Source organism: Rhinoraja longicauda, chromosome 27 (assembly GCF_053455715.1).
Source record: "Rhinoraja longicauda isolate Sanriku21f chromosome 27, sRhiLon1.1, whole genome shotgun sequence".
In the NCBI taxonomy this organism is placed as follows: domain Eukaryota; kingdom Metazoa; phylum Chordata; class Chondrichthyes; order Rajiformes; family Arhynchobatidae; genus Rhinoraja; species Rhinoraja longicauda.
In genome coordinates this window covers 11,597,671-11,621,904 of record NC_135979.1, presented here as the reverse complement: position 1 = coordinate 11,621,904, position 24,234 = coordinate 11,597,671, and the positions used below count along the sequence as shown (strand labels likewise).

General features: G+C 41.4%; 1 protein-coding gene across 1 annotated transcript in view; it reads left to right on the top strand.

Annotated features, from left to right (window-relative positions):
• Positions 1-23,959, top strand: part of sytl1 (synaptotagmin-like 1) — a 39,515-nt gene extending 15,556 nt beyond the window's left edge. Inside the window, exons 6-14 of the mRNA XM_078422903.1 lie at positions 844-911; positions 1,598-1,756; positions 6,340-6,506; positions 12,847-12,949; positions 14,257-14,418; positions 17,016-17,094; positions 19,324-19,423; positions 20,738-20,943; positions 21,951-23,959. Of these exons, the coding sequence (XP_078279029.1) occupies positions 844-911; positions 1,598-1,756; positions 6,340-6,506; positions 12,847-12,949; positions 14,257-14,418; positions 17,016-17,094; positions 19,324-19,423; positions 20,738-20,943; positions 21,951-22,090 (1,184 nt within the window). The 3' untranslated portion in view covers positions 22,091-23,959. The remainder of the gene's footprint in view (positions 1-843; positions 912-1,597; positions 1,757-6,339; positions 6,507-12,846; positions 12,950-14,256; positions 14,419-17,015; positions 17,095-19,323; positions 19,424-20,737; positions 20,944-21,950) is intronic.
• The last annotated feature ends 275 nt before the right edge of the window (positions 23,960-24,234 follow it).

The following is a 24,234-nucleotide window of genomic DNA, read 5'->3' as shown; positions in this document are numbered from 1 at the left end:
GAAAGTTGGGACTTCAACTTGAGGCCCTGGAGGATTGCAGGGCCAGAGTACTAAGAGAAAACAACATGGTTTGGGAAGAGAGAGTTGTAGATTGAAGCTTCAACCTCAGTGACAGTGGGGAATTTAATTGTGAGGAAAGTTGAGGAGTTGGGGGGAGAGATGTAAACATCTCTGCAGAGGTGAAGAAGGTGGTGAGGAGATTGTGGCAGATGAATGAAAGATGAGTAACCCAACACGTTGCAGCGGTGTGAAGACCACTGATCATAGAGTCAAACAGCCGTGAAACAGGCCCTTCGGCCCAACTGGCCCATGCCAACCAAGATGCCCCATCTACAACGTAGTCCCACCTGCCCATGTTAGGCCCATATCCCTCCAAACCTTTCCTATCCATCTACCAGTCCAAAAGTCTTTTAAATGTTGTTATAGTACCTGCCTCAACTACCTCCTTTGGCAGCTTGTTCCATATACCAACCATCCTCTGTGTGAAAAAGGTGCCCCTTAGGTTCCTATTAAATTTTTCCCCTCCCACCTTAAACTGATCTTCACTCCCAAGTAAAAGTGTCCTAAGTTTCCTCGTGACTGATTGAAGTAAAAAATCAGATTGCGATGCAAGGGGGTGACGTGACCGAAAGCGCCTGGCTGAGTTTCGAGGGTGGCACAAAAACAAGAAGTGGTTGTTACTCTGTTTCATTCTGGGAAAAAAAGTACATTTCCTGTTGCAGAATGCTGAATAAAGTGTCAGAATGCAACTTCCATAACAATACATGGTCACATTTATTTTATGTGCACATTTTAGGTGTATTTTATTGCCATGTTGATTGATTTGTAACCTTTATGCTCTAGTTGATGTGGGCAGTGACTGGTTGAGAAATGAGGAGGACAACAAACAGATGCCAGTTATTACAGTGCAGGTACAGAGCACGACACTATTCCCTTGCCTATTTCACAGGCACTGAACCATTAGTCTTGTTTAAATCACGTAGATTTGTTTATTACATGTTGGATGTTAGTTTGGAACAAAATGAATTTGCCAAGCAAACAGAGATAGATAGAGATAGAAGGCTGGGCATGAGCAATGGAGGTAAGAAGAGTGGTAAGGAAGAGGAGGAAAAGGGTGGGAAGAATGTGGTGAAGAGGATGAAAAGAGAAGTAAGAAGGAGAGAAGAAAAAGGGGAGAATGTGACAAAGATAAGAAAAAAGGTGAGGAGATAGAGATTAGGGAGGAGAGAGAGGAGGGTAAAAAGAAATGGCAGAGAATGGAAAGATAGAAAGTGAGAAGGAGAAAAGAAAGAGATTGAAGAGAGAGGGAATGGCAAGGAATCGAAGAAAAGGGTAGGAAGAAAGAGGAGTAAGGGTAGAAAGTTAGAGGGGTATGATAGGAGAAGAGAGACAAGGGGGTATTAAGTGAATCTGGAAAATAATATAAATGGCTGGATGATGTACATAGGAATTCAGCACATTGGCTAGGAGATGTGCTGCTTTTTGTTGGATGCATTTGAAGCCAGGCACTAGTTATAATGATGCACTTTGTTGAAGTATTTGTGCAGGTTGCTGATCAGGTTCATATCCTTATTTTTTATTTTCTTGCCAACTGCAGAATGATGATGATGTTGATGATGATGACACTGTTAGTTCCAAGTACAATAAAGAGGCCAACTTGCAAACAGAAGGTGTGGACATCAAGGGCTCAAAATCCAGTTTGCAATCCCCTGCTGTGGACGTCAGCGGGTCGATGTCCAGTTTCCAATCTGCTGGTGTGAGTACCAATATTTACTGAGGATTGCTGCTTGTGCACTGGGATGTGTGTATTTTTCACCTGCATTCACCAGATGAAATGGCGTTCAATCCATGCTGTGGTACACATGGGTTCAGACTAGTGTTGGAGCAAGTATTTGGCTTTATTGGATGTCTGCTTTATCTGTGTGTGTTCAGGGATGCCGTGGATTTCAATTAATCCTGTTTATTACAAAACTTTAGGTACTTAAATGCTGCTTTTTAAAGTTAATAACCAAAGATTTTTGGAAGAAAAATGCACAAACATTTTTGTTCTTTGGGCTTTTTGTCTGAGGTACATTTCCATATTTGGCAACAGTCATGCTTTATTAATGTTTCCATTTACGATATAAAGGTATTGTAGGCAAAGCCAACATTTATTGTCCATTCCAAACTCCCCTTCAGTAGGGATAGGGAGCTACATTCTAAATGTAAATGTATTTTTTGTCTGCCAGACTCATGAAGAGCAGCAATTGGACAAATAATTGGTCTCGAATTATCGATAGTTTATCAGTGCTGCTGTTATTTAACTGATTATTCTGGTCACGTTGTGCATCACAGAATGATGTACTATCCCAATGTGAAGCTGAATGGATATTTTTCTAACTTTAAAAGCTCAGTTGCAGATGGCATGTAATACATAATATTAATACAAGGCTCAAAATGCATGGGGAAACGTTGAAGTGTTGCCAGAAATCATTTCATTGCCTATCTGTCATGGTCTTGCTTCCCAACTCCATGTGAACCATGCACTCTCTGTATTAAAAAAAACAGTCTATCTCATCCTCTATTAATCATATTTTCAAGGTTTCAAAGTCAGTTTATTGTCCAATGTACCAATTAAAGTACAGTGAAATTTGAGTTACCATACAGCCATACTAAGTGAAAAGCAACAAGACACACAACCACATAAAAGTTAACACAAACATCTACCACAGCGGATTCCACATTCCTCACTGTGATGGAAGGCAATAAAGTTCAATTCTCTTCCTCTTTGTTCTCCCACGGTCGGGGCAGTCAAAACATCCGCAGTCGGGGCGATCAAAGCCCCCGCAGCCGATGATCGAAGCCCTCATCGGGGTGATCGAAACTCCCGCTTTAGGGCGGTTGAAACTCTCTCCGCGGCATGGAGCTCCCGAGTCAGCCTCTTCTTACCAGAGATCGCGGGCTTCCTTAACTTCGTGAAGTCCACAGGCCCCACAGTTGGAGCTTCGATCGCAAGCTCCGCGATGTTAAAGTCCCACAGACTCCTGCGGCTTGGAGCACCGGGTCGGTCTCCAGGAAAGACCACCAACTCCACGATGTTAGGCCGCAATGGGGACGGGGATACGATAAGGAAAAAAAATCGCTCTGTCGAGGTAAGAGATTGAAAAAAAAGTTTCCCCCAATTGCCCCCTCCACCCCCCACATAAAACAAACCAAGGAACACTAAAACATACTTTTTAAAATATACTAAAAATAGCAAAAAAGAAGAAAGGACGAACAGACTGATGGCGAGGCAACTACTGCTGGGGTGCCACCCAATGTGAATGAGCATTATGATTGAGCAGATGATGTAAATTTAAAAGAAACAGCTTTGTTTGACTATAAACAGTGCCTACTAAGCCTTTTAGAGCCCCATCCTACAGCAAATCATCCTAAGTGCCTGGGTAGGTTTCCTATAATTTTTAGTTTACTTCAGCAGCTTACCATGGACCCCTCCCCATTCCATCTATGTCTGAACCCCCATCCCTGTGATCTGCTGACGGGTCAACTCAATCTCCTGACCCAATCTAAAGCCACTTTTACACCCAATTCCACAAACCCCAGACAAACCCCTGATGGGTCATGGCATGATCCTGATCAATTGTATTTCCCTTCACTTCCACTGGTGATTAGTGGCACCTATTATCTTCAGCCCTTTTCTTCAAAAGAATTTTGCAGCAGTGGGCCCATGACAGAAACAGGCATTGACGCATTTTTCAATAATCCTTTAGTTTAACCATCTAGCCTAATCTTTCAATGGCACTATCGTCACAGCATCCCCATCATCAACATCTTGAAGTCATCACAGACCAGAAACACAACTCGACCGTTCACTGTGTACCAGTCGGCACTTGCGGACACAGGGAAAGAAGGCAGCTATATGGAAGCTTGATCCTGTACAATTTAAATCTGAGCTGATCTATAACTTTAGGAAAGCACAAAATGCTGGCGTAACTCAGTGGGTCTGTCAATCTGGGGGACATAGATAGGCGATGTCCGCATGTCACATGGCTATGTTCTCCAGCCAGGGTAGGAGCTAGATATCCTACAATGAGTAACATCTCCTCGTGCCTAAAGCCTTTTTACTATCTAGTGATTGATGAGGGTAGGGTGGTAGAAGTTGTCTACATGGACTTTAGTAAGGAGTTTGACAAAGTCCCTCATGGTAGGCTGATTGAGAAGATTAAGACACATAAGATCCACATTGATTTGGTAGTTTGGATTTAGAACGGGTTTACCCATTGAATACAGGGAGTAGTGGTGGAAGGATGTCATCTAGCTGGAAATTGGTAATCAGTGGTGTTCCACAAGGATCAGTGCTGAAACCTGTGTTTGTGATGTGTATGTTGCTTGGATGAAAATGTACCTGGGTTGGTTAGTGAGTTTTGCAAAACACACAAAATTGATGGAGTTGCAACCAGAAGGCTGTCAAAGGATATGACAAGATATAGATCAGTTACAGATATGGATAGAAAAATGGCACATGGAGTTTAATGTGGGCAAGTATGAGGTGTTGCAATTTTTGAGATGGAACATAAGAGGAAGTATACAGTTAATAACAGGACCCTTAACAACCTAGAGGTACAGAGAGATCTTAGGGTCCAGGTCCCTAGGTCCTTAAAGTAGCAATATAAGTAGAAAGAGTGGTAAAGAAGGCGTATGGTATGCTTGGTATGGTGTGGGTGGAAATGTCAAATACTAGAGAACATAGTTTTAAAGTGAGAGAAAAGGGTTTTAAGAGATGTACAGAGTAATTTTCTTTTTCACACACAGAGTCAAGTCAAGTCAAGTCAAGTCAATTTTATTTGTATAGCACATTTAAAAACAACCCACGTTGACCAAAGTGCTGCACATCTGATTAGGAAAAAAAAAAGAAACAACATACAGTGGCAGGCAGCCAAACACAACGGTGCGGCCTGGAACATGCTGCCACAATGCTGGTTGAAGCAGATACGATAATGGCATTTAAGAGGCTAGACAGGCACATGAATATGCAGGGAATGGAGCGATATGGATCATGTGCAGGAGGAAGGAAATGGTTTGAATTGGCATCATATTTGTCACGGACATCGTGATCCAGAGGGCCTGTTCCTGTGCTGCACTGTTGCAAACTGTCTACAAGGCACAAATCTGGAATGTGGTGGAACACTCTTCATTTGCCTAGATCAGTCAGCTCCCACAATGCTCAAGCAGCCTGACATCATCCAGGACAAAACAAATTGTACGATTGACATGTAGACACAAAATGCTGGAGTAACTCAGCGGGTCAGGCAGCATCTCGGGAGAGAAGGAATGGGTGACGTTTCGGGTCGAGAACCTTCTTCAGATTGACATTCCTTCTACCACTGCAAAATTCATTCCCTGCAATATCAGCAAACTGTGACTGCTGTGATTACCCACTAAACACAGCAACACAAGGAACTGCTGTTGAAATCTTTTGAGTAAAACACACAGTGCAGAGTAACTGAGTGGGTCAGGCAATATCTGTGAAGGGAATGGATAGGTGGCGTTTCAGATTGCCGAATACCCAAAATGACACCTACGATTGTACGATTGACATGTAGACACAAAATGCTGGAGTAACTCAGCGGGTCAGGCAGCATCTCGGGAGAGAAGGAATGGGTGACGTTTCGGGTCGAGAACCTTCTTCAGATTGACATTCCTTCTACCACTGCAAACATTCATTCCCTGCAATATCAGCAAACTGTGACTGCAGTGGGTACCATACACAAAATCTGTTCCATAACCCATGACTTATTACTAGCAAGGACTAGAGATTCAGGTTCACTGGAATATCACCACATGCACATTGTCAAAGTTGCACATTGAGTCACACAGAAGAGAAATGGGTCTTCCAACCCACCAGCTTTAATCCCACCCCAAATACTCATCAATACTGCTTATCCTGACTTGGAATTGTATAACAGTTCCTTCATTACCTATGGTTTAATTCCTGGAACATCTGTCATAATGGTAAATAGGGATACACAATAAATGCTAATCTTGCCAGTGACATCCAGATTTACGCATTAATTATTTATTTTGAAACATTCATGAGTGAATAAATAAAGGCACAGATGAATCTCTAAGCTTTTGTTTTGCACTACATCAATCAGCACTCTAATGTGATCTTGTGTTTGGTACAATACTATAACTACTGAAATCAGTAGAGATCCTGCAACTTACTGCATCACAGTAAATGTGATTACACACTTTGGGACTGATAATATCCATTAGACTACATCAATATCTCTGATACTAACACACTGGCAAATGAGAGAGAATGCATCACTAATTGCTCCTGTGTATTCTATTTTGCAGCTCAGTGGCAGTATGATGAGTTTGTACAGCAACACTGATCTTGGATATGTGGATGTGAGAGGCAGTGTCACTTTCTCACTCCATTATAATGAGAGCAATAATGAGTTTCATGTTCATGTGGTGCAATGCAATGATCTAGCTGCAGCAAAGAAAAATCATTCTAACCCGTGAGTATCAACCTGTCGTTAAAGGTCCAATTATTAGTACTCTGATCCAGTACATTGTATTATTTGGGTAAAACACAAAGTGCTGGAGTAATTTAGCGGGTCAAACAGTATCTCTGGAGGGAATGGGTAGGTGTCATTTTGGGTATTCGGCAATCTGAAACGCCACCTATCCATTCCCTTCACAGATATTGCCTGACCCACTCAGTTACTCTGCACTGTGTGTTTTACTCAAAAGATTTCAACAGCAGTTCCTTGTGTTGCTGTGTTTAGTGGGTAAAGTGATTTGGTTCAGAGGTACCTATCTATAAAAATAGGTGTGTTATCCACCCCAAAAACATGCACTCGTTTGCTGTAATTCTTATTGAACTAATCATAGCCATGTCCTCACAGTTAACATGTTAAACTTATGTAATTGTGTGTTTTGTGCTCTTTACTGTCAGGACTATATGGAACAACATTTCATTCAAATTTATTTTGAATGACAATATATGCTTCAATTCAATTCAATTCAAGGTTCTTGTTCTGTTCTTATTCCCACATTGTTACCTCTGGCATCCCTCAATTTCTTCCCTATTTCTCATCTACAAACTGGCCTCCATTGTCTGCCGCACAGCATCGTACCATTTCAGCCACTAATGAAGCCAGGCATTGTGTTATAGTCATCAGGCTTGGCCATTCTATTGTTTATAAACTGACAGACTGTTTGCCCAGCATCCAATGGTGAATGAGCAGGTGATTCCTTTAATTAAAATCAGAAGGCTTAGTCTTCAATAATGAAGGCATTGTCTTCAGTCTTGTCAGAATATCAGACATCAACACTGTCCCTGTTGTAATTGTGTGATGCTGAACCACTTTACAAACATATTATATTTGGCACCAAAATGAGCTCCAGAATTATGCTACATCATGATTAGTGTTTATTTTCACCTTCATAATACTGTATTGCCCAACTCTGCTCCAATACTTGTTGACCTAGTTAATGCACCTGATTAATTATTATCTCAATGTTTAAAATGTAAAACTAATGTTCAATGTCTATCTCCTTCCATGCCTTATTCTTTACCTATCACTTATAGTGCTTCCAGCCCTATAATCCTCCACTTCTGCTCTTCCCCACTTCAGACAACACCAACTTTAATTGTTCCATCATTGCTGACTATGCCTCTACACTTCTGAATTCCTTCCTAAAAGTCCAGTTCAATGGAACCAGGCTTTGTCAAATTTTAATATATGCTTATTAATATACAGATTGTGATGGATGTGGAAATTTTAAACGGTGTTAAGGGTTGATCACTTTTTAAGATTTAATTGGGTTTTGCAGTTAGCATTTATGATTCAATTTAGCTTTAAATTCAACTTCCTTTTTTCTTCAATGTTAGTCAGTGCGAAACAAATTACCAGCCAGTAGCAGTTGCACAATTAATTAGCTAGCGACCTATTTATTACTGCAGCAGGGCGATCTCAGATCCTTAGAGCTTTCATTAGTACAAATGTAGAAGGCTTTTGCTAATGGTCTGAGTCAATTCTGCAGAATACTGTTTATACAGAGTACTACACTTTAGTGATTCAGCATGATGAGGGAAGAAATAGTGTTCTGATCTTTTTAAGGTGGCGTGCCCCAAGAGTGTGCACCAGATGGAGAGAGCTAAGAGTGGGGATAAAATAGCAACATTTAAAAAAATCAGGGAAGAAAAGGATTTTTTTTAAATAGTGGCATACCATCACAGGAAGGCAGGTAGGTGGGGTGCTCTATCAGTTGAGACCAGCACGACAAAAGGAGCTGGTATGTGGATCACTTATAAGTGATTTTGTTTTCTTTTAAAATATTTACTTCTGCAAAATGAGTTAATAATTAAGGGGTTAGCAAAAATCCTTACAGTGTGTGATACTTCCCCTATTCTTGACAGTGATCCACCCTCATCATTGGCAGCACATTTCAGGAGGTGATTACTCCACTCTCGGAAATGTAACTACAGGATAGGATGATTGCCAAACAGACAAAAAATTGAGCAAATTGGTAGTCCAGGAGACATTCAGTATATCTTACTTTTCAACCATTTCTGAATGTTAATGGGGGAGAAGGTTTTCTTGGGGAGGGAGCCTAGGCCAAGACCAAAGCACCATGGGTGGCTCAGCTGCACACGGAGGGAGGGGAAGATCCAAGAAAGCAATAGTTATTGTGAATTCTATAGTTAGGGGAGTAGACATGATTTTATCGAAGGTATGACAAAATGCTGGAGTAATTCAGCGGGTCAGGCAGCATCTGGGTTTTTGGGGTTGTGTAATTTTAGTGCCTATTTAATGCTTTTATTGTTGGACTGTGGGTGACTGAATTTCGTCCAATATTGGATGACAAATAAAGCTATCTTGAATCTTGAATCTTGAATCTCTGGAGAGAAGGAATGGGTGACGTTTCGGGTCGAGACCCTTCTTCAGACTGATGACAAGTAAAAGATATGGGTGGAGACAGGAATACAGTGGGAGAACTGGGAAGGGGGAGGGGAAGAGAGGGACAGAGGAGCTATCTAAAGTTGGAGAAGTCAATGTTCATACCGCTGGGCTGAAAGCTGCCCAAGCAAAATATGAGGTACTGTTCCTCCAATTTGCGGTGGGCCTCACTATGACACTGGAGGAGGCCCATGACAGAAAGGTCAGACTGGGAGGGGGAGTTGAAGTGCTGAGCCACCGGAAGATCAGGTTTGTTAAGGCGGACTGAGCGAAGACGTTGAGCGAAACGATCGCCGAGCCTGCGTTTGGTCTGGCTGATGTAGAGAAGTTGACATCTGGAACAGCGGATACAATAGATGAGGTTGGAGGAGGTGCAGGTGAACCTCTGCCTCACCTGAAAAGACTGTTTGGGTCCTTGGATGGAGGGGAAAGTGCCTGGGGAGGGGGTGGTTTGGGTCGGAAGGGACGAGTGGACCAGGGAGTTATGGAGGGAACGGTCTCTGCGGAAAGCAGAAAGGGGAGGAGATGGGAAGATGTGGCCAGTAGTGGGATCCTGTTGGAGGTGACGGAAATGTTGGAGGATAATTTGTTGTATACGGTGGCTGATGGAGTGGAAGGTGAGGACAAGGGGGACTCTATCCTTCTTACGAATGCGGGGAGGGGGAGCAAGAATGGAGCTGCGGGATATAGAGGAGGCCCTAGTGAGAGCGTTATCTATAATGGAAGAGGGGAAGCCCCGTTTCCTAAAGAATGAGGACATCTCTGATGCCCTAGTGTGAAACACCTCATCCTGGGCGCAGATGCGGCGTAGACGGAGGAATTGGAAGTAGGGGATAGACTATTCCCTCCGCCCCCACATCAAATCAGATACTGAACGGTCTGTTCTCAGCAGAGGCCTCACCTTTGTTCCCCTCCGCCCCCACATCAAACCTCAAGACGTGATTTTATGAAGCATGTTTCCTCCCTGATGTGAGGGTCCAGGATATTACCGAGCAGCTGCAGAACATTCTAAAAGAAAGAGTCAAAGCCAGTGGGAAGGTTCATATTGGTACAGGTAGTAAAATAAAAAGTTCTGCGGGCAGATTTAGAATTGGGTAAACAGAGTAAGAAGCCGGATCTAAAAGCTACTAATCTCCAGAGTGCCTTATATCAGTAATTACAGAAGTAGGAGGATAATACAGATGAATATGCAGCTAGCGAGATAATATTGGAGGGAAGACTTTAAATTCTGGAAACAGTAGAAAGAGTTTTGAGGAAAGTTGGACCTGCAGAGACAGGTTGCATCTCAAAAGGGCGGGAATTGATATCCACACAGGCAAGTTTCCTGGGACTTGGGTGGTTTAAATAAATTTTACAGGAAAATTAGAACAGGAGCATTGAACAATAGAAAATGGAAGATAATTAGTGGGAGATAAAAGGGGAAGTAACAAGAATCAAAAGGTAATGTTGATGGATTATTTTTGTAAATGGAGGCTATAGTCAGTGGAATTTAGCAGGATTCAATGCTTCCTTTCGCTTTTGTTTATACTTATTAATGATTTGCACTTACTCATTGAGTGCATGTTAGAGAAAGGAGAAAACTGCAGGGACAGACAAATGGCCTGATAGGTTTGTGCAGAAAATGGAAAATGGAATTCACTCCAGACATGTGAGAGATAATGCATTTGAGGAGGTAACAAGGCAAGAGAATGCACAACAAACATAAGCTGCAACTGAGAACAAAGGAACCCTACAGTGTGTGTCCACAGATCACAGCAGGTTGAAGGAGAGAGCAGTAAATTGGTGCTTTCCCTGTTAGACAATGCAAACAATTAAAGAATGTGTTTATGCAACATTATGCTCGAACTGTATAGGTTCTAGACACCCCACATTTTTTTTAAAGTGATTGCAGAACAAAGAAGGTTTAAAACAATATTGCAAGGATTAGAACATTTTAGCTGCGAGGTTAGATGGGGATGCCTTCTTTGGAAGAAAGGAGGGCTGGGAAGAAACAAATTAAGTATATCAAGTAATGTGGGGCTCAGAAAGAGTAAATAGGAAGGATTCATTTATCACAGTGAGTCTCCTCCAGTCCCTCCTCACTGTGATGGAAGGCCAAAATGTCTTTTTCTCTTCCCTGCCGTCTTGTCCCGCGGTCAGGCTGTTGGAGTTGCCACATCGGGGCGGTCGGGGCTCCCGATATTGAAGCCCCCGCTGGGCGGTGAAAGGTCAACGGCCTATTTCAGGCCGCGCCGGACGGTGAAAGGTCCGTGGCGGGCCGACCCAAGCCCCGCGATTCGGGGCGGGCGAACACGCTGCCTCTGCCGTTGCCGGAGCTCCCGATGTCGGCCCCCACCCAGGGGTCTGCGGGCTTCCGACGTCCACGCGGCCCGCGCCGGAGCCTCCGGAGACGAGTCGCAGCCGCGCCCGCAGCATCCGCAGGCAGCCAGCGCCGCAGGTGGTGAGTCCGCGCCGCGGGCTCTGCGAACCAGAGCCCCAGGTGTTCCCAGGTGAATGGCCGGTGGTAGGCCGCAACGGGAACGGAGACACGACACAGAACAAAGGTCACGTCTCCGTTCTGGAGAGAGAATGTTACAGTTCCCGTTCCCTCCCACCCCCCCCCCAAAACATAACATACAACACTACATCATATTAAACTACAATTCAGACAAAAACAACAAAAAACACAAAAGACAGACGGACTGCAGGCAAGCCGCAGCTGCGACGGCAGCGCTGCTTCTTGTTGGCTGGAAATTGGCAGAGTTTAGTTCTGTATCATAAATATTTTATGAAGTTTCACTTCCCTTCTTTAGTTTGCTCGTTGAAATGTGTTTATTAGATCAACCCATCCATATATGCTGCAGTTTCAGATTTTGTTCCTAACAGTATTGCAACCATCTTGCCTTGTTACCTCCTCAAATGCATTATCTCTCACATGTCTGGAGTGAATTCCAAGAAACAAATTAAGTATATCAAGTAATGTGGGGCTCAGAAAGAGTAAATAGGAAGGATTCATTTATCACAGTGAGTCTCCTCCAGTCCCTCCTCACTGTGATGGAAGGCCAAAATGTCTTTTTCTCTTCCCTGCCGTCTTGTCCCGCGGTCAGGCTGTTGGAGTTGCCACATCGGGGCGGTCGGGGCTCCCGATATTGAAGCCCCCGCTGGGCGGTGAAAGGTCAACGGCCTATTTCAGGCCGCGCCGGACGGTGAAAGGTCCGTGGCGGGCCGACCCAAGCCCCGCGATTCGGGGCGGGCGAACACGCTGCCTCTGCCGTTGCCGGAGCTCCCGATGTCGGCCCCCACCCAGGGGTCTGCGGGCTTCCGACGTCCACGCGGCCCGCGCCGGAGCCTCCGGAGACGAGTCGCAGCCGCGCCCGCAGCATCCGCAGGCAGCCAGCGCCGCAGGTGGTGAGTCCGCGCCGCGGGCTCTGCGAACCAGAGCCCCAGGTGTTCCCAGGTGAATGGCCGGTGGTAGGCCGCAACGGGAACGGAGACACGACACAGAACAAAGGTCACGTCTCCGTTCTGGAGAGAGAATGTTACAGTTCCCGTTCCCTCCCACCCCCCCCCCCCCAAAACATAACATACAACACTACATCATATTAAACTACAATTCAGACAAAAACAACAAAAAACACAAAAGACAGACGGACTGCAGGCAAGCCGCAGCTGCGACGGCAGCGCTGCTTCTTGTTGGCTGGAAATTGGCAGAGTTTAGTTCTGTATCATAAATATTTTATGAAGTTTCACTTCCCTTCTTTAGTTTGCTCGTTGAAATGTGTTTATTAGATCAACCCATCCATATATGCTGCAGTTTCAGATTTTGTTCCTAACAGTATTGCAACCATCTTGGGACAATTAGTTACACCAAATGTCCTTTTAATGTGATCTTGGTAACTTTACCCTTTAATAGCTATGTGAAGAGTTATCTTCTCCCAGACAAATCATCTCAAGGCAAGCGTAAGACCGCAGTGAGGAAGAAAACCTTGAATCCTACATTTAATGAGCCATTAACGGTGAGATCAATTATTGTATCTTTATTTTCATTCACCATTCTCCAAGAAGCCCTTCTTGCTTAAGTCCATACTCCGCCACCTCCAGTTTAAATTCCATTTGGAATATTTTGGAGGACCAAGAACCAAGAAACCATTCACTATTCATAAGTATCTAAATGTTTCATTTAGTTCTTGCTGGACTACACTAGAGAAGGTGCAGTTTGTGGTAGAATGCTTAATTATTGATAGCTTCTTTGGGGTTTCTGCATTAAACATGGACTGTGCAGAAATTCTAAAGTTGTTGTGAGTGGCATGGTGTAATAATGCCAAACACTAACGTTTTTTTGTCAATCCAACTGCAAAGTGCAGGGCCAAGCACCCGTAATGATGGCCTCTGAAATATGAATTTATGTTCTCCCACATTTGATATTTAATCATGTAACATAAGTGACACTTCCAGCAAGTATATATTACAATAATAGTAGATTCGGGTTCAATCATTCTACCTTTACTTTCCAACCTAACAGATCATGCAGGGGTATATTGCAACATTGGCCTAAATATTGGCCTCTAAACTATTCATTTAATGGATTCTCAATCCCCCTTCCCTTTGCACTCATTCTGGTTGTTTATTTTCCTTAAACTTCTGTGCCTTTATCTCTCTTGTCCATTTCAAAGCTGTCCATTATTAGACTATCATCTCCATCCACCCTCTCCAACACCAACCCTCTCCCCCCCCCCCCCCCCATCAATAAACTGCCTTAAATCTCTCAACCTCTCGATCTCTCAACCTTTCTCGTCTTTTAAGATGCTTTACTAATGTACAAATTTTATTAAGCTTTTGCTGACCTGACCTAATGTTTTTTGGTTTAACTTGGTATCAAGTTTTGATTGATAATGTTCCTGTGAAGTATACAGTATTATCTCACTTTATTACATTGTAGACTCATGCCCGCGACCATAGTATTAAAGAAACATTGCAAATTCTGCCAAAGTATTTATTTTTACCCGAAAATATCCTGACATGTATTTAAACACTTTGCCACATGTATACATATGGCATATATATTCTGGCAAACATAATATGACCCTTTGGCGCAGAAATGTATGTTATATGTACCTTGTCATAAAAGCATAACACAACCAGAAATTAAAATACTTGTCTTCTATAGCCGTACACCGACACAATGCTCGGTGAGGTTTCTGTCTGAAACTATTTGCTCGCTGATGTACACTCATCATCTGCTATTTTTGTTGATTCAGCAAAATATATTTAAAACATGCTATATAAGGTTGGCTTTAACACTGAGTGTTTTTTTTAACCAAAGTATAAACTGGGAAAAGAAGAGCTGCAGACTCGAACTCTAAACCTCTCGGTGTGGCACAGAGATCACTTTGGGCGCAATCTCTTCCTGGGGGAGATAGAAATCCAATTAGAGCTTTGCGATTGGAGTAATTCTAAACCGACAACCTACACCCTTCAACCACGGGTAAGATTTTGTCACTGTCCAACACACGTTGACCTGTCTTAATGTACTGTCCAGTTGTCTGTTTTGTAATTGTATTAACAAAATAAGGACTAGAAAATGGCTATTTCATCCAAGAAACTCCTCTCACGACAGTTAGAAATTCTGCAGGACTTCGGATTTCACCGTGGTTATGTCGATCTCTGAATATTGCACTTTAGGGAAGACTAAAGGTATCAAGTAGGTGTAATTAATTGGGGTAAAATGGCCATTATGTTCAATTTATGTTCATTAAGAAATTTGTCCACAAGGTTTGTGGCAACCACACGGCCATTATAGTTAATTAAGTTTCTAAGTTTCACTGCAACTGTGAAACAGGGGATGGACATGACTTTTCATGAATTAATGCCCAGTTCACCAATTATTCATTTGTGGTTTCTAGCATTTCCAATCGGAGTGCGCCATATCGAGCAGAGTGGAGAATGGGGAGCAAACAATATAAAATTAATAACAAAATGCATAATGATGCTTGTCTTTTTCCTCTATTTTTTTGTTGATTCGGCAAAATATAGTTAAAATATGCTTGGCTTTAACACAGAGCATGTCAAAAAGCGTGTATATGCACTGCAAGAACTTTTTTTAAACTGTTGCAAGCAATTCTGGAATCAAGCCAACTAAAATTTCATTCTAGTCTAATCAAGTGTGTTTCTAACACAAAAACATATTGGGTAAAGATACTTGAGTATGAAAAATCCGGATGCATCAGCAAAGTTAGGAATAAAACTCCATGCAATCAAAGATCACAACCAGTTTGTCAGAAATCTGCTATTTCTTGTCAACCAACTACTGACTCTTCTGTTGCTCTCCAGTGGACCATCCTGCCATGCCAGGAAATAGCCCCAGCTTGATCTTGCAATCTGATTTTCCATGTTTCGTTTGTTTTCCTTTGAGCATTTACTTTTTCCAATAAATCAGGGATCTGGAGTACAGCTAAAATGTATATTGGTATATTTAAAGAGATGATATACAGATTTGTGAGAACATTTTGAGTTTAATGTTTCTGCTGTGGATTCTGTTGCCATGTATTTTGATGGGGCTGTTCTTGGCATGTTTATGACAATAATAAGATTCCCAAAGAGAGCTCCTCATTATTTAGGGGATAAAATGTATGGGCATGAGCAGAATTACCATCCAATCTATGCCCATTTCTCCCGTTGTGCAGTAAATGCATGAAATGTGTTCCTTGGACTTGAACTAGTATCTGCTATTTGTATCCTAAGACATACAGGAAAATCAAGTAAAATTCAAATGAGATTTTCAAGATTTAGCTTGGACAACCAAAAAGATCCCAGGAGGATAGTATGGAAATTCCTGCTGTAGCCACACCCACAAATGTTTATGAACAAGTAATGGTATTGAATGTCAATGGTGGGCGATTAAACTTGCTCTTAGTGGAGATAAGCATTGTCTACTGCTTGTGTGGAACAAACATTATTTGTCACAGCAGCCGTAGATTAACAGAAACAGGCCCTTCAGCCTATCTAGCCCAAGCCAGCTAAAAGGCCCATCTGTGCTTGTCTCATCTACCTGGGTTGGCTTATATACCTCCAAATCTTTTCTATCCATGTTATCCAGCCAACCTCTGAATGTTGTCTAGATCCTGATGTTTGTGGCAATACTCTGCTTCATAACTTAAGAGGTAGAAATGGAATTGAACATTGTGTGGCCATTAATGAACATAATGGAACTAAGGTAATTTGTGAGGATGATCAGGTCGAATGCACTGTCTGTGTAACCCCTGCTGTGAAGTCTTGAGGCTGGGATGTGTGACCTCCTATATCCACAGCTGTTGTCCATTATGCAATTTATTTCTTCAGCCACAAGATATTGTTGGTTCCCATGAAGTTCAGTTTTACCTGGGCTCCTAGATACCACATTTAGTGAAATGCATCTTTGGTGTCAAAGGTCAATCAGTCCTAGAGTTTTGCTCCTTGCTTGAGCAAAGACTGTGATGAGCTTCTTGAGAGTTATGATCATTGCACTCATTGAGATTAGAGTATTCCAGTACTCTCCTGATTTGCTTCAAACATTCAGTAAATGGATAAGAATTTGACCTGAGTTTTTTTTTCTTTTCTATGGATCTGCTAGAAATCCAACCACTTAGGCTTTTAATTTTTTTTTTATCAATGTGTAAATTTCCCATCATCATTATTTATAGGTGAATTTTTTTTTTAAACATTGCACAAGCCGGAAATATAAAATTTGTAAAAGGAAAATTTGGGAATACTTAACAAGTAGGACAGCATCTGTGGAAAGAGAAATAGAGGATGAAGATCTGAGATATTAATAGGTGATTTTCCAGGTATTTGGAGAGGCTGCAGATTGGTTCCCGGTCTCCACAGTTTAGAAAATGCAGGATTGGTTCCCATTATGCATATTCTTCTCTGAACCATTCCCCAATCCGTTTATCATTATTGTCAATGATATCAACCAAACCAGTTATTTTTCATGCTGTGTATATATATGTATGTATGTATGTATGTATGAACCCTCCCTATAAAGTCTGTGAGGTAAAGTAGTGACAAACATGGACTAAAATCTGTTAATCTACTCTTGTTCAGATTGCTGCTCCACCAAGCCCGAACCAAAGCAAAGGTCAGCTGTCCTTGTCACTAAAATTCACCCCGGCGGGATCATGTGGTACGTTCAATCACACCATTATCATTTACTAATCACAGTTGTACAAAGGTAAGAAGTAGGGGCAGCAATAAGCCATACAACCCCGAGGTTACTGTCCCATTCAATAAGAACATGGCTGATCTACTCAATCCCACATGCCATCATTTTTAATAAAATTACTTTTTACTTCATAGTGTACATTTTATATAAACATATTTACATAAAAATCATGCAAAGACATGTTACAGCCACTATGTTACAGTTTCTAAATATTGTGAACCTTAAATAGAAAACAAAAGACGAAAGTCTATTAATATAGGATAAGGATTAAATGGCAGTCTTAAGTGTTAGTCTTTCCTAACCAGTCAATTGCACAATGCAGTTCTTGCATTCCACTGGACCTCAATATGTGCAAAACCAGGAGGTGAAAGGTTTATTAAGCAGAAAGACAAGCAGCTTTTGGGGTGTCAAGGGTTATGGGGAGAAGGCAGAAGAATTGGGTTGAGAGGGAAAGATAGATCAGCCATGATTGAATGGTGGAGTAGACTTGATGGGCCAAATGGCCTAATTCTGCTCCTTACGACTATAGAACATTCAGTTATCGAACTGCTAGTCTTTCATTTACAGATGACTTTGGTCTTGGTCTGCATCTTGGGGAACAGGTCATGAAACATAGGATCCTGTTATCGAGCTGTTAGGCCAGCACTCAGACTGACATAGATACATTTTTTCCACATCCTCTGTGAGGATAGGACACTACATCTAAAGTGGATGAAAATCTTATTTCTCCCACCAACCCAGATGGCAGTGTATAGTGGCACTACTGGAAGGACTAAACTGGGAAATTTGTCGTCATCATTACCCAGGCTATCCCAGTGTCTGTTGGTCAATATTAGTAACAAGACAATTTTCCCAAATAGCACTGTCTCCCCGATCGAGAAAAAAGCCTCCTCTATCATATTCCCTTAGCACGGCCAAACACTTTTCAGGTCATTAGCTCGAGAGCCAAAGCAGGTAATTTTCATGTTTTTCTCCATCTGGGACAAATATGTGTTGTGGTCCTGCTCATCAAAGTTTTTTGATCAAACTCAGTTTTCTCAGCAGGTGGGCAAGTAAAACCACAACTTGCATGAAAATTATATTTTCAACATACAAATGTGCTGAGGCATCCTTCACTCTCCCTCGCTCCACCCTCCACATTAACACTTACACATGAAATCTCTCCAAAGACAAAGGAAACTCAAAGAATAGTGACCAAGATGTTTTGGTGAAGTATGCACGTCCCCAGTTAAACATGGAAATTCTAAAATTGGTGTCAGTGATTCCCTGCCCCTCCACACCATAGCATTTGGCATTTTTCTCTAACTTAGAGAACTTTAATGAACAGGTTAAAAAATTACTCTCCAATGAAACATTTATGTGTAATTGTGATTCTATCATAATCTCACTTGTCCCAGTCTTTAATTTGCTTACTATAAAACAATGATTGAAATATATATTTTTTTCTTTTTATATATTTTTGATTTTTACTTCCTTGTGTTTGGTTGCTCATTTGGTTTCATTCGGTTTCATTCCTTTGCTGTTGGTGGATGCCAGAGATTCCGGGCAGCAACTGACATTGGGAACTAAATGGGAATTTCACAAAGGTTGGTAGATCATTGTGGTTCCTTTCTTCAAGGTCAAAAACTAGAGCTGTTGTTTTTTCACCACTGATTTATAAAATATCAGACAAAAATGGTAAATAGCTGAGGCTAATGGCACACCACGAAACCAAATTTAGTTAGCAACCGAATAATAAACCAATAATAATTAACTAATAACTTAGTTTCCAAGCTTTCAGTCAGCTAACACACTACCCCCTGCCAAATTTTGGTCTATTCTTGCAGATACTGGACATCTGAAATATAATACAAAATTCTGGTAATACGCAGCAGACCTCGCATATCTGTGGTGAAAACAATTAACATTTCAAGACATGACTTGGAACATTAGCTCTGTTTCTCTTGCCGCAGATGCTGCCTGATCTATTAATTATTTCAAGTCAAGAGTGTTTCATTGTCATATGTACAACAGAACAATTAAATTCTTACTTGTAGCAGCTTATCAGGCTCATAAATAACAAGCTGCATTCCTAACACTCGGGTGAGGTTGGGTGAGGATGAGGTGAAACCAGCATTGTGGAGTGGGTCTGGGGTGGGGTAATGGGATAAGGTGGAGGAGAAGCTAGAACTGATGAATCTCCTTCTTTAGATCAAGGGTTGCCTTCCACCGCAGAAGTGCACATCTGGCTAAAGGAAGCACGGAATCTCATTCCAGTTCGATCCAAGGGCATCAATTCCTTTGTTAAATGGTAATTTCTTGAAACTATACAATTATCTGTCAAGGTGATCAAAAGGGAAAATGGGAGCGGTTTACAGGAATGGGGAAAGGAATTAACTGCCACTACAATGTGGTCTCAGCTGGGCCAGATATCTGACACAGTGGAGGGGCAGCGAGACTGTGCTGTCCATTGGAATAACAAACTGTACCAACTTCTCAGGAATCCAAATCTACATCAGCATAAACTATGGTCCTGGCTGTCCCAAAGTCTTCTAGAAATGTCCATTGGCTCTCTCAAAATCCTAGCCATACTCTAATACTAATAGTAAAAAAAACTGATACTTGCACATATTTAGCAACTATCCCAATATATGGGCTAGTGCATTTAGTACCAGTTTTATATACTGGTCTTTGATAAAATAGCACCTGGAGAATTGTGTGTAAATTAGTCTCCTTATCAAAGAAGGAATGCACTTTACATAGTCTGAGTGAAATACAGTTTTACTAGACTGATTCCCGGGATGATGGACTCTAATTTGAGGTGAGCTTGGTTTAATCAATTTTATATTCACTGTTGTTTGGAGGAATGAGAGGAAATTTAATTGAAAGATACAGAATTTGACAAGTTCGTCACAATGAAGATATTTTGCCCCAATTGAAGGATCTATAAACAAGGGTTATATTCTCAGGATAGACATCAAATGCTGGAATAACAGCAGGGCAGGCTGCATCTCTGGAGAGAAAGAATGCGTGACATTTTGGGTCGAGACCATTCTTCAGACTGAGAGTCAGGGGAGAGGGAAACTAGAGATTTGGAAAGGTACAAAGAGAATGCAAGGAGTGAAAAGGACAGATCAAACCAGACGATGATCAAATGTAGAATGGTTCATTGTTGGCTGAGGGGAAGGTGACAACGAGGCATACAAACAGTAAAATTAACCTGGAGAACAGTGAAACTAGTTGGAAAATTAGGGTGGGGGAGGGACAGAAAGAGAGGGAAAGCAAGCTCTACTACTTGAAGTTAGAGAAATCAATATTCATACCGCTAGATTGTAAGCTGCAAGATATTTAGAATTTAGATGAGAAGAAATTTCTTCACTCACATAATGATAATCCTATGGAATTTCCTACCACTTTTGACGATGTAAGGCAAGTCATTTAATATATTCAAGAAGGGATGGAGATTTGTAGACACAAAATGCATTGAAGGGAGAATTGAAACGGGATGTCATGAATATACATGAATAATAGAGCAGACTAAGGCCAAGTTACCTAATTTTGCTACTTTTCTACATTTCTATATAACACATAGCTCAATCTCATGTCATTACTTTGTTGCTATCAGTTCTATTCTACCAGATGGCAATAAAGCCAGTCAACAGAAGACCAGAGTGATAAAGAAAGATCTGAATCCTGTTTACAACCATACAATGGTATATGATGGCTTTCAGACAGAAGATTTGCGTGAGACCTGTGCAGAATTCACCATCTGGAATCATGACACCTTTTCCAGCCACCTCTTGGGAGGATTGAGACTCAGTCTGGGAACAGGTAAAGAAATTAGTATCTCTCCTCATGGTCCCAAGCAATTAAATAAAAGCAAAAAAAGTCTGGCAGCGATACCATTGCCTTGATAGATGAATGATGCTCATTCTTTGCCCATTAGTACCTTAAAATTGCAGTTTGGATCCAATATGGATCATTAGACCTCAACTTATACGTTAAGATATGATTCCCAATGGAAATAGACAGGTGTTCTGGACAGCATGAGAGTAAACAGGTTGATAAGTTACATTACAATCCACTAACACCTATTTCCAGGCTGCAGCTACTCTTCGTTGCTGCAAGGTGTGAAGTAGGTATTCACTGAACTACATAACCAAACTAAAGCTGAAAGAACCCTCCCATCTACCCTCTGGGACCTTCCTAACTCCCATGTCTTCTCCTTAATGGTTCCATTCCTTCAAATATTTTTAAAATATTTATCACTTGGCAAGTTTTTCTAAGACAAGTATTAGCATTCTCAATGACCATGTGCATCTGCCTGCCACAGGACCTAACACTGAATTTGGATCAGTGGTCTCTTGTCCACGATGTGTGCCATTGCTTGGTATGCAGATCTGGGTAATTATGAAGAACCCAAAGTTACTGATTGAGAATAAAGAGACTATGCTCAGCCCAAAAGTGGTTAAGAAAGTTTGCTGAGGATATGGCAAAACCATCCAGGCAGGCAAACATTAAAGTTTGGCAACAGGAACCAAGTTTTGGCTGATGCCAGATGCTAGTATTCCGTCATATGCCTCCTCCATTATTAACTTATTTTTCAGTAGCTTCAACCGCAATAAATGGGGGTAAAATGGCAGTATTGCCAGTCAGATCCAACAACTTAACTCCCATGGGTTATTATGTAAAGAATCCCAGCATTACCAATTGCAATAACGCCAACAATGTAAACCCTGTTGCCTTTTTAATAACCCCGTGTTTATGTGCTTTTCAACTTAATGTTAAGGGCATATTGGCAGTCCACTGATCACTCTCAATCTTTGCTGTCATTTTAGGTCACAGCTATGGCCAACCTGTCAACTGGATGGATTCAAATGAGGAAGAAATTTCTGCATGGCAGGAGATGCTGGATGTTCCCGGGCAGTGGGTGGAAACTGTATTACCAATCAGGTCCAATGTGGGTCCCAGCGAATAATCACAGAACCAAAGGCTGTTTCTAAAAAATAATTAATAAAATATGTGCGCAAGACAGATTGCTGTAGGAACTCACCAGTTCAGGCAGCATCTGTGGAGCGAAGTAGACATATGACATTTTGGTTCAGGACCCTTCTTTAGACTGTGTCCTGACTCGAAACGTTGTCCGTCCATTTCCCTCCACAGATGCTGCCTGGTTCACACAGTTCCTCCAGCACTTTGTTTTTTTGCCCAACATTCCAGCATCTGCAGCTCCTGTGCCTCCATAATATGTGTAACTCAGCAAATCCCTTAGAACATTATGCTTGGGTTATTATGCCTAAAATGAGAAGACAAATATTTGAGGGGATTGTAGGAGATGTCATTGCTGTTTTGGTGAAATAAATGGCTGAGAATTTGTATATGTGCACATGACAATTTTGACTGGGGTGGAACACAATTCTGTGATAAAGTGTAGATCAGATCAACCTCCATGCAGGGCCTGGGTTAGGAGTTGAGAGTTAGGGCCGTGTAATAACTATAAATTTCATCTCCACTTCAGACCTGCAATAGGATATGGCCATATCTGAAAATTGAAATGTGAAAACTGTTATTTGAATGTCATTTATCTCTAAAGGGAATTGTTTATTAGAAGTTAAGCCCTGGTAAACAAATTAACAGTTATATATTTATAAACCCTGTGCGCTCAAGTGGAAAAATTATTTTTTACAGATGACAACCTTTTGTTATTGTAGAATAGATAATGAATACTGTATTCTTTAAATGTTTGTTGTGTGGAACGTAACAATGTATTGTTGTGTGTTTAATTTTGAGACTGGCTTTTAAATGAAACTTGAAGCTCCTGATATTTTCAGATTGTAATATATAACATTATCAACCTATACCTTTCTAGCAAGTAAACCAGCTGAGTTATCTGCATTACATACTGATCACAACACAGGAAGCCACTTGGCCCAAGCTGGCTTCCAAGAGAGAAATCCCTTCAATCATATTTCTATTGTTTTCCAATAGGTGGCAGTTTATTTTTTCTCACGTATATCAACACCCCTTTGATACTTTTGTCACTTACCCACACTAAAGGGTAATTTACATTAACCAATTAACCGTATTGTTAATTGATAAATGGGAGAGGAAATGGGAACATCCAGCAGAAACTCACAAAGCCATGGAGGAAATGTGAAAACACACATGCTCTTTAACTATTTTTACTTTGTAGAGCATTCTTTACTTCCTTAGTTTCGCCGATGAACAATGTCCTCATCCATCTACCTTTTACCTGGGGTAGGAAAATCATGAACCAGAAGACATAGGTTTAAGGTGAGAGTGGGAAAATGTACTAGAAACCTAAAGGGCAACTTTTTCACTCAGAGGGTTCAGGGTATATGGAATGAGCTGTCAGAGGAGGTAGTTGAGGCAGGTACAATAATAACATTTAAAAGACCCTTGGAAAGGTACAGGATTAGGAAAGGTTTGGAGGGATATGGACCAAGTGCAGACAAATGAGACTAGCTTAGATGGGCCAATTTGGTGGGCATGGATGAGTTGAGCCTAAGGGTGTGTTTTCACGCTGTTTGAATCTATGACTCTATAAAAAAACTTATTTTGTGCAATTTAATGATATGGCGCATAGCTCTCTGGGACATTTCTCCAATAAAGTTGTAGATCTTTAAGTTCTTACAATCTCTGCCTCCCAATACTAACCAGTGACCCATTTCTTACCAGAGCCACATCCCAATCTCTCCTCTATTTATTTTATCCGAGCCTGTCTGCTATTGCACTGATCCCATCTTTATATTAAACGCTGGATTCCTTTTTGCAATAGAATTGTTTAGGTTAGTTTAACTCCTTTGCGTTCAAGGGTTTCTTTTTACATACCAATTAAATGAATGAAAACAAAATCTTCAAATTGTGGGTGAAGTTATTTGTTAATTTTGTGAAGATCATCCCTATTATTTATTTCTCTGTATTGCATTCATCCGATCACATATCTGAATTCATCACATCTATAGCCCCAATCTTTCTTTTCTCTCAACCATGGAGATTGATGACCAAGATGCTTATAGATGATTAATACTCCTCTGTGCTTAGGTTTAGTTACTTCTTCCAGGCTGAGGAAGCAAGGACTCTGCAGAAGGTTAGGAGAGG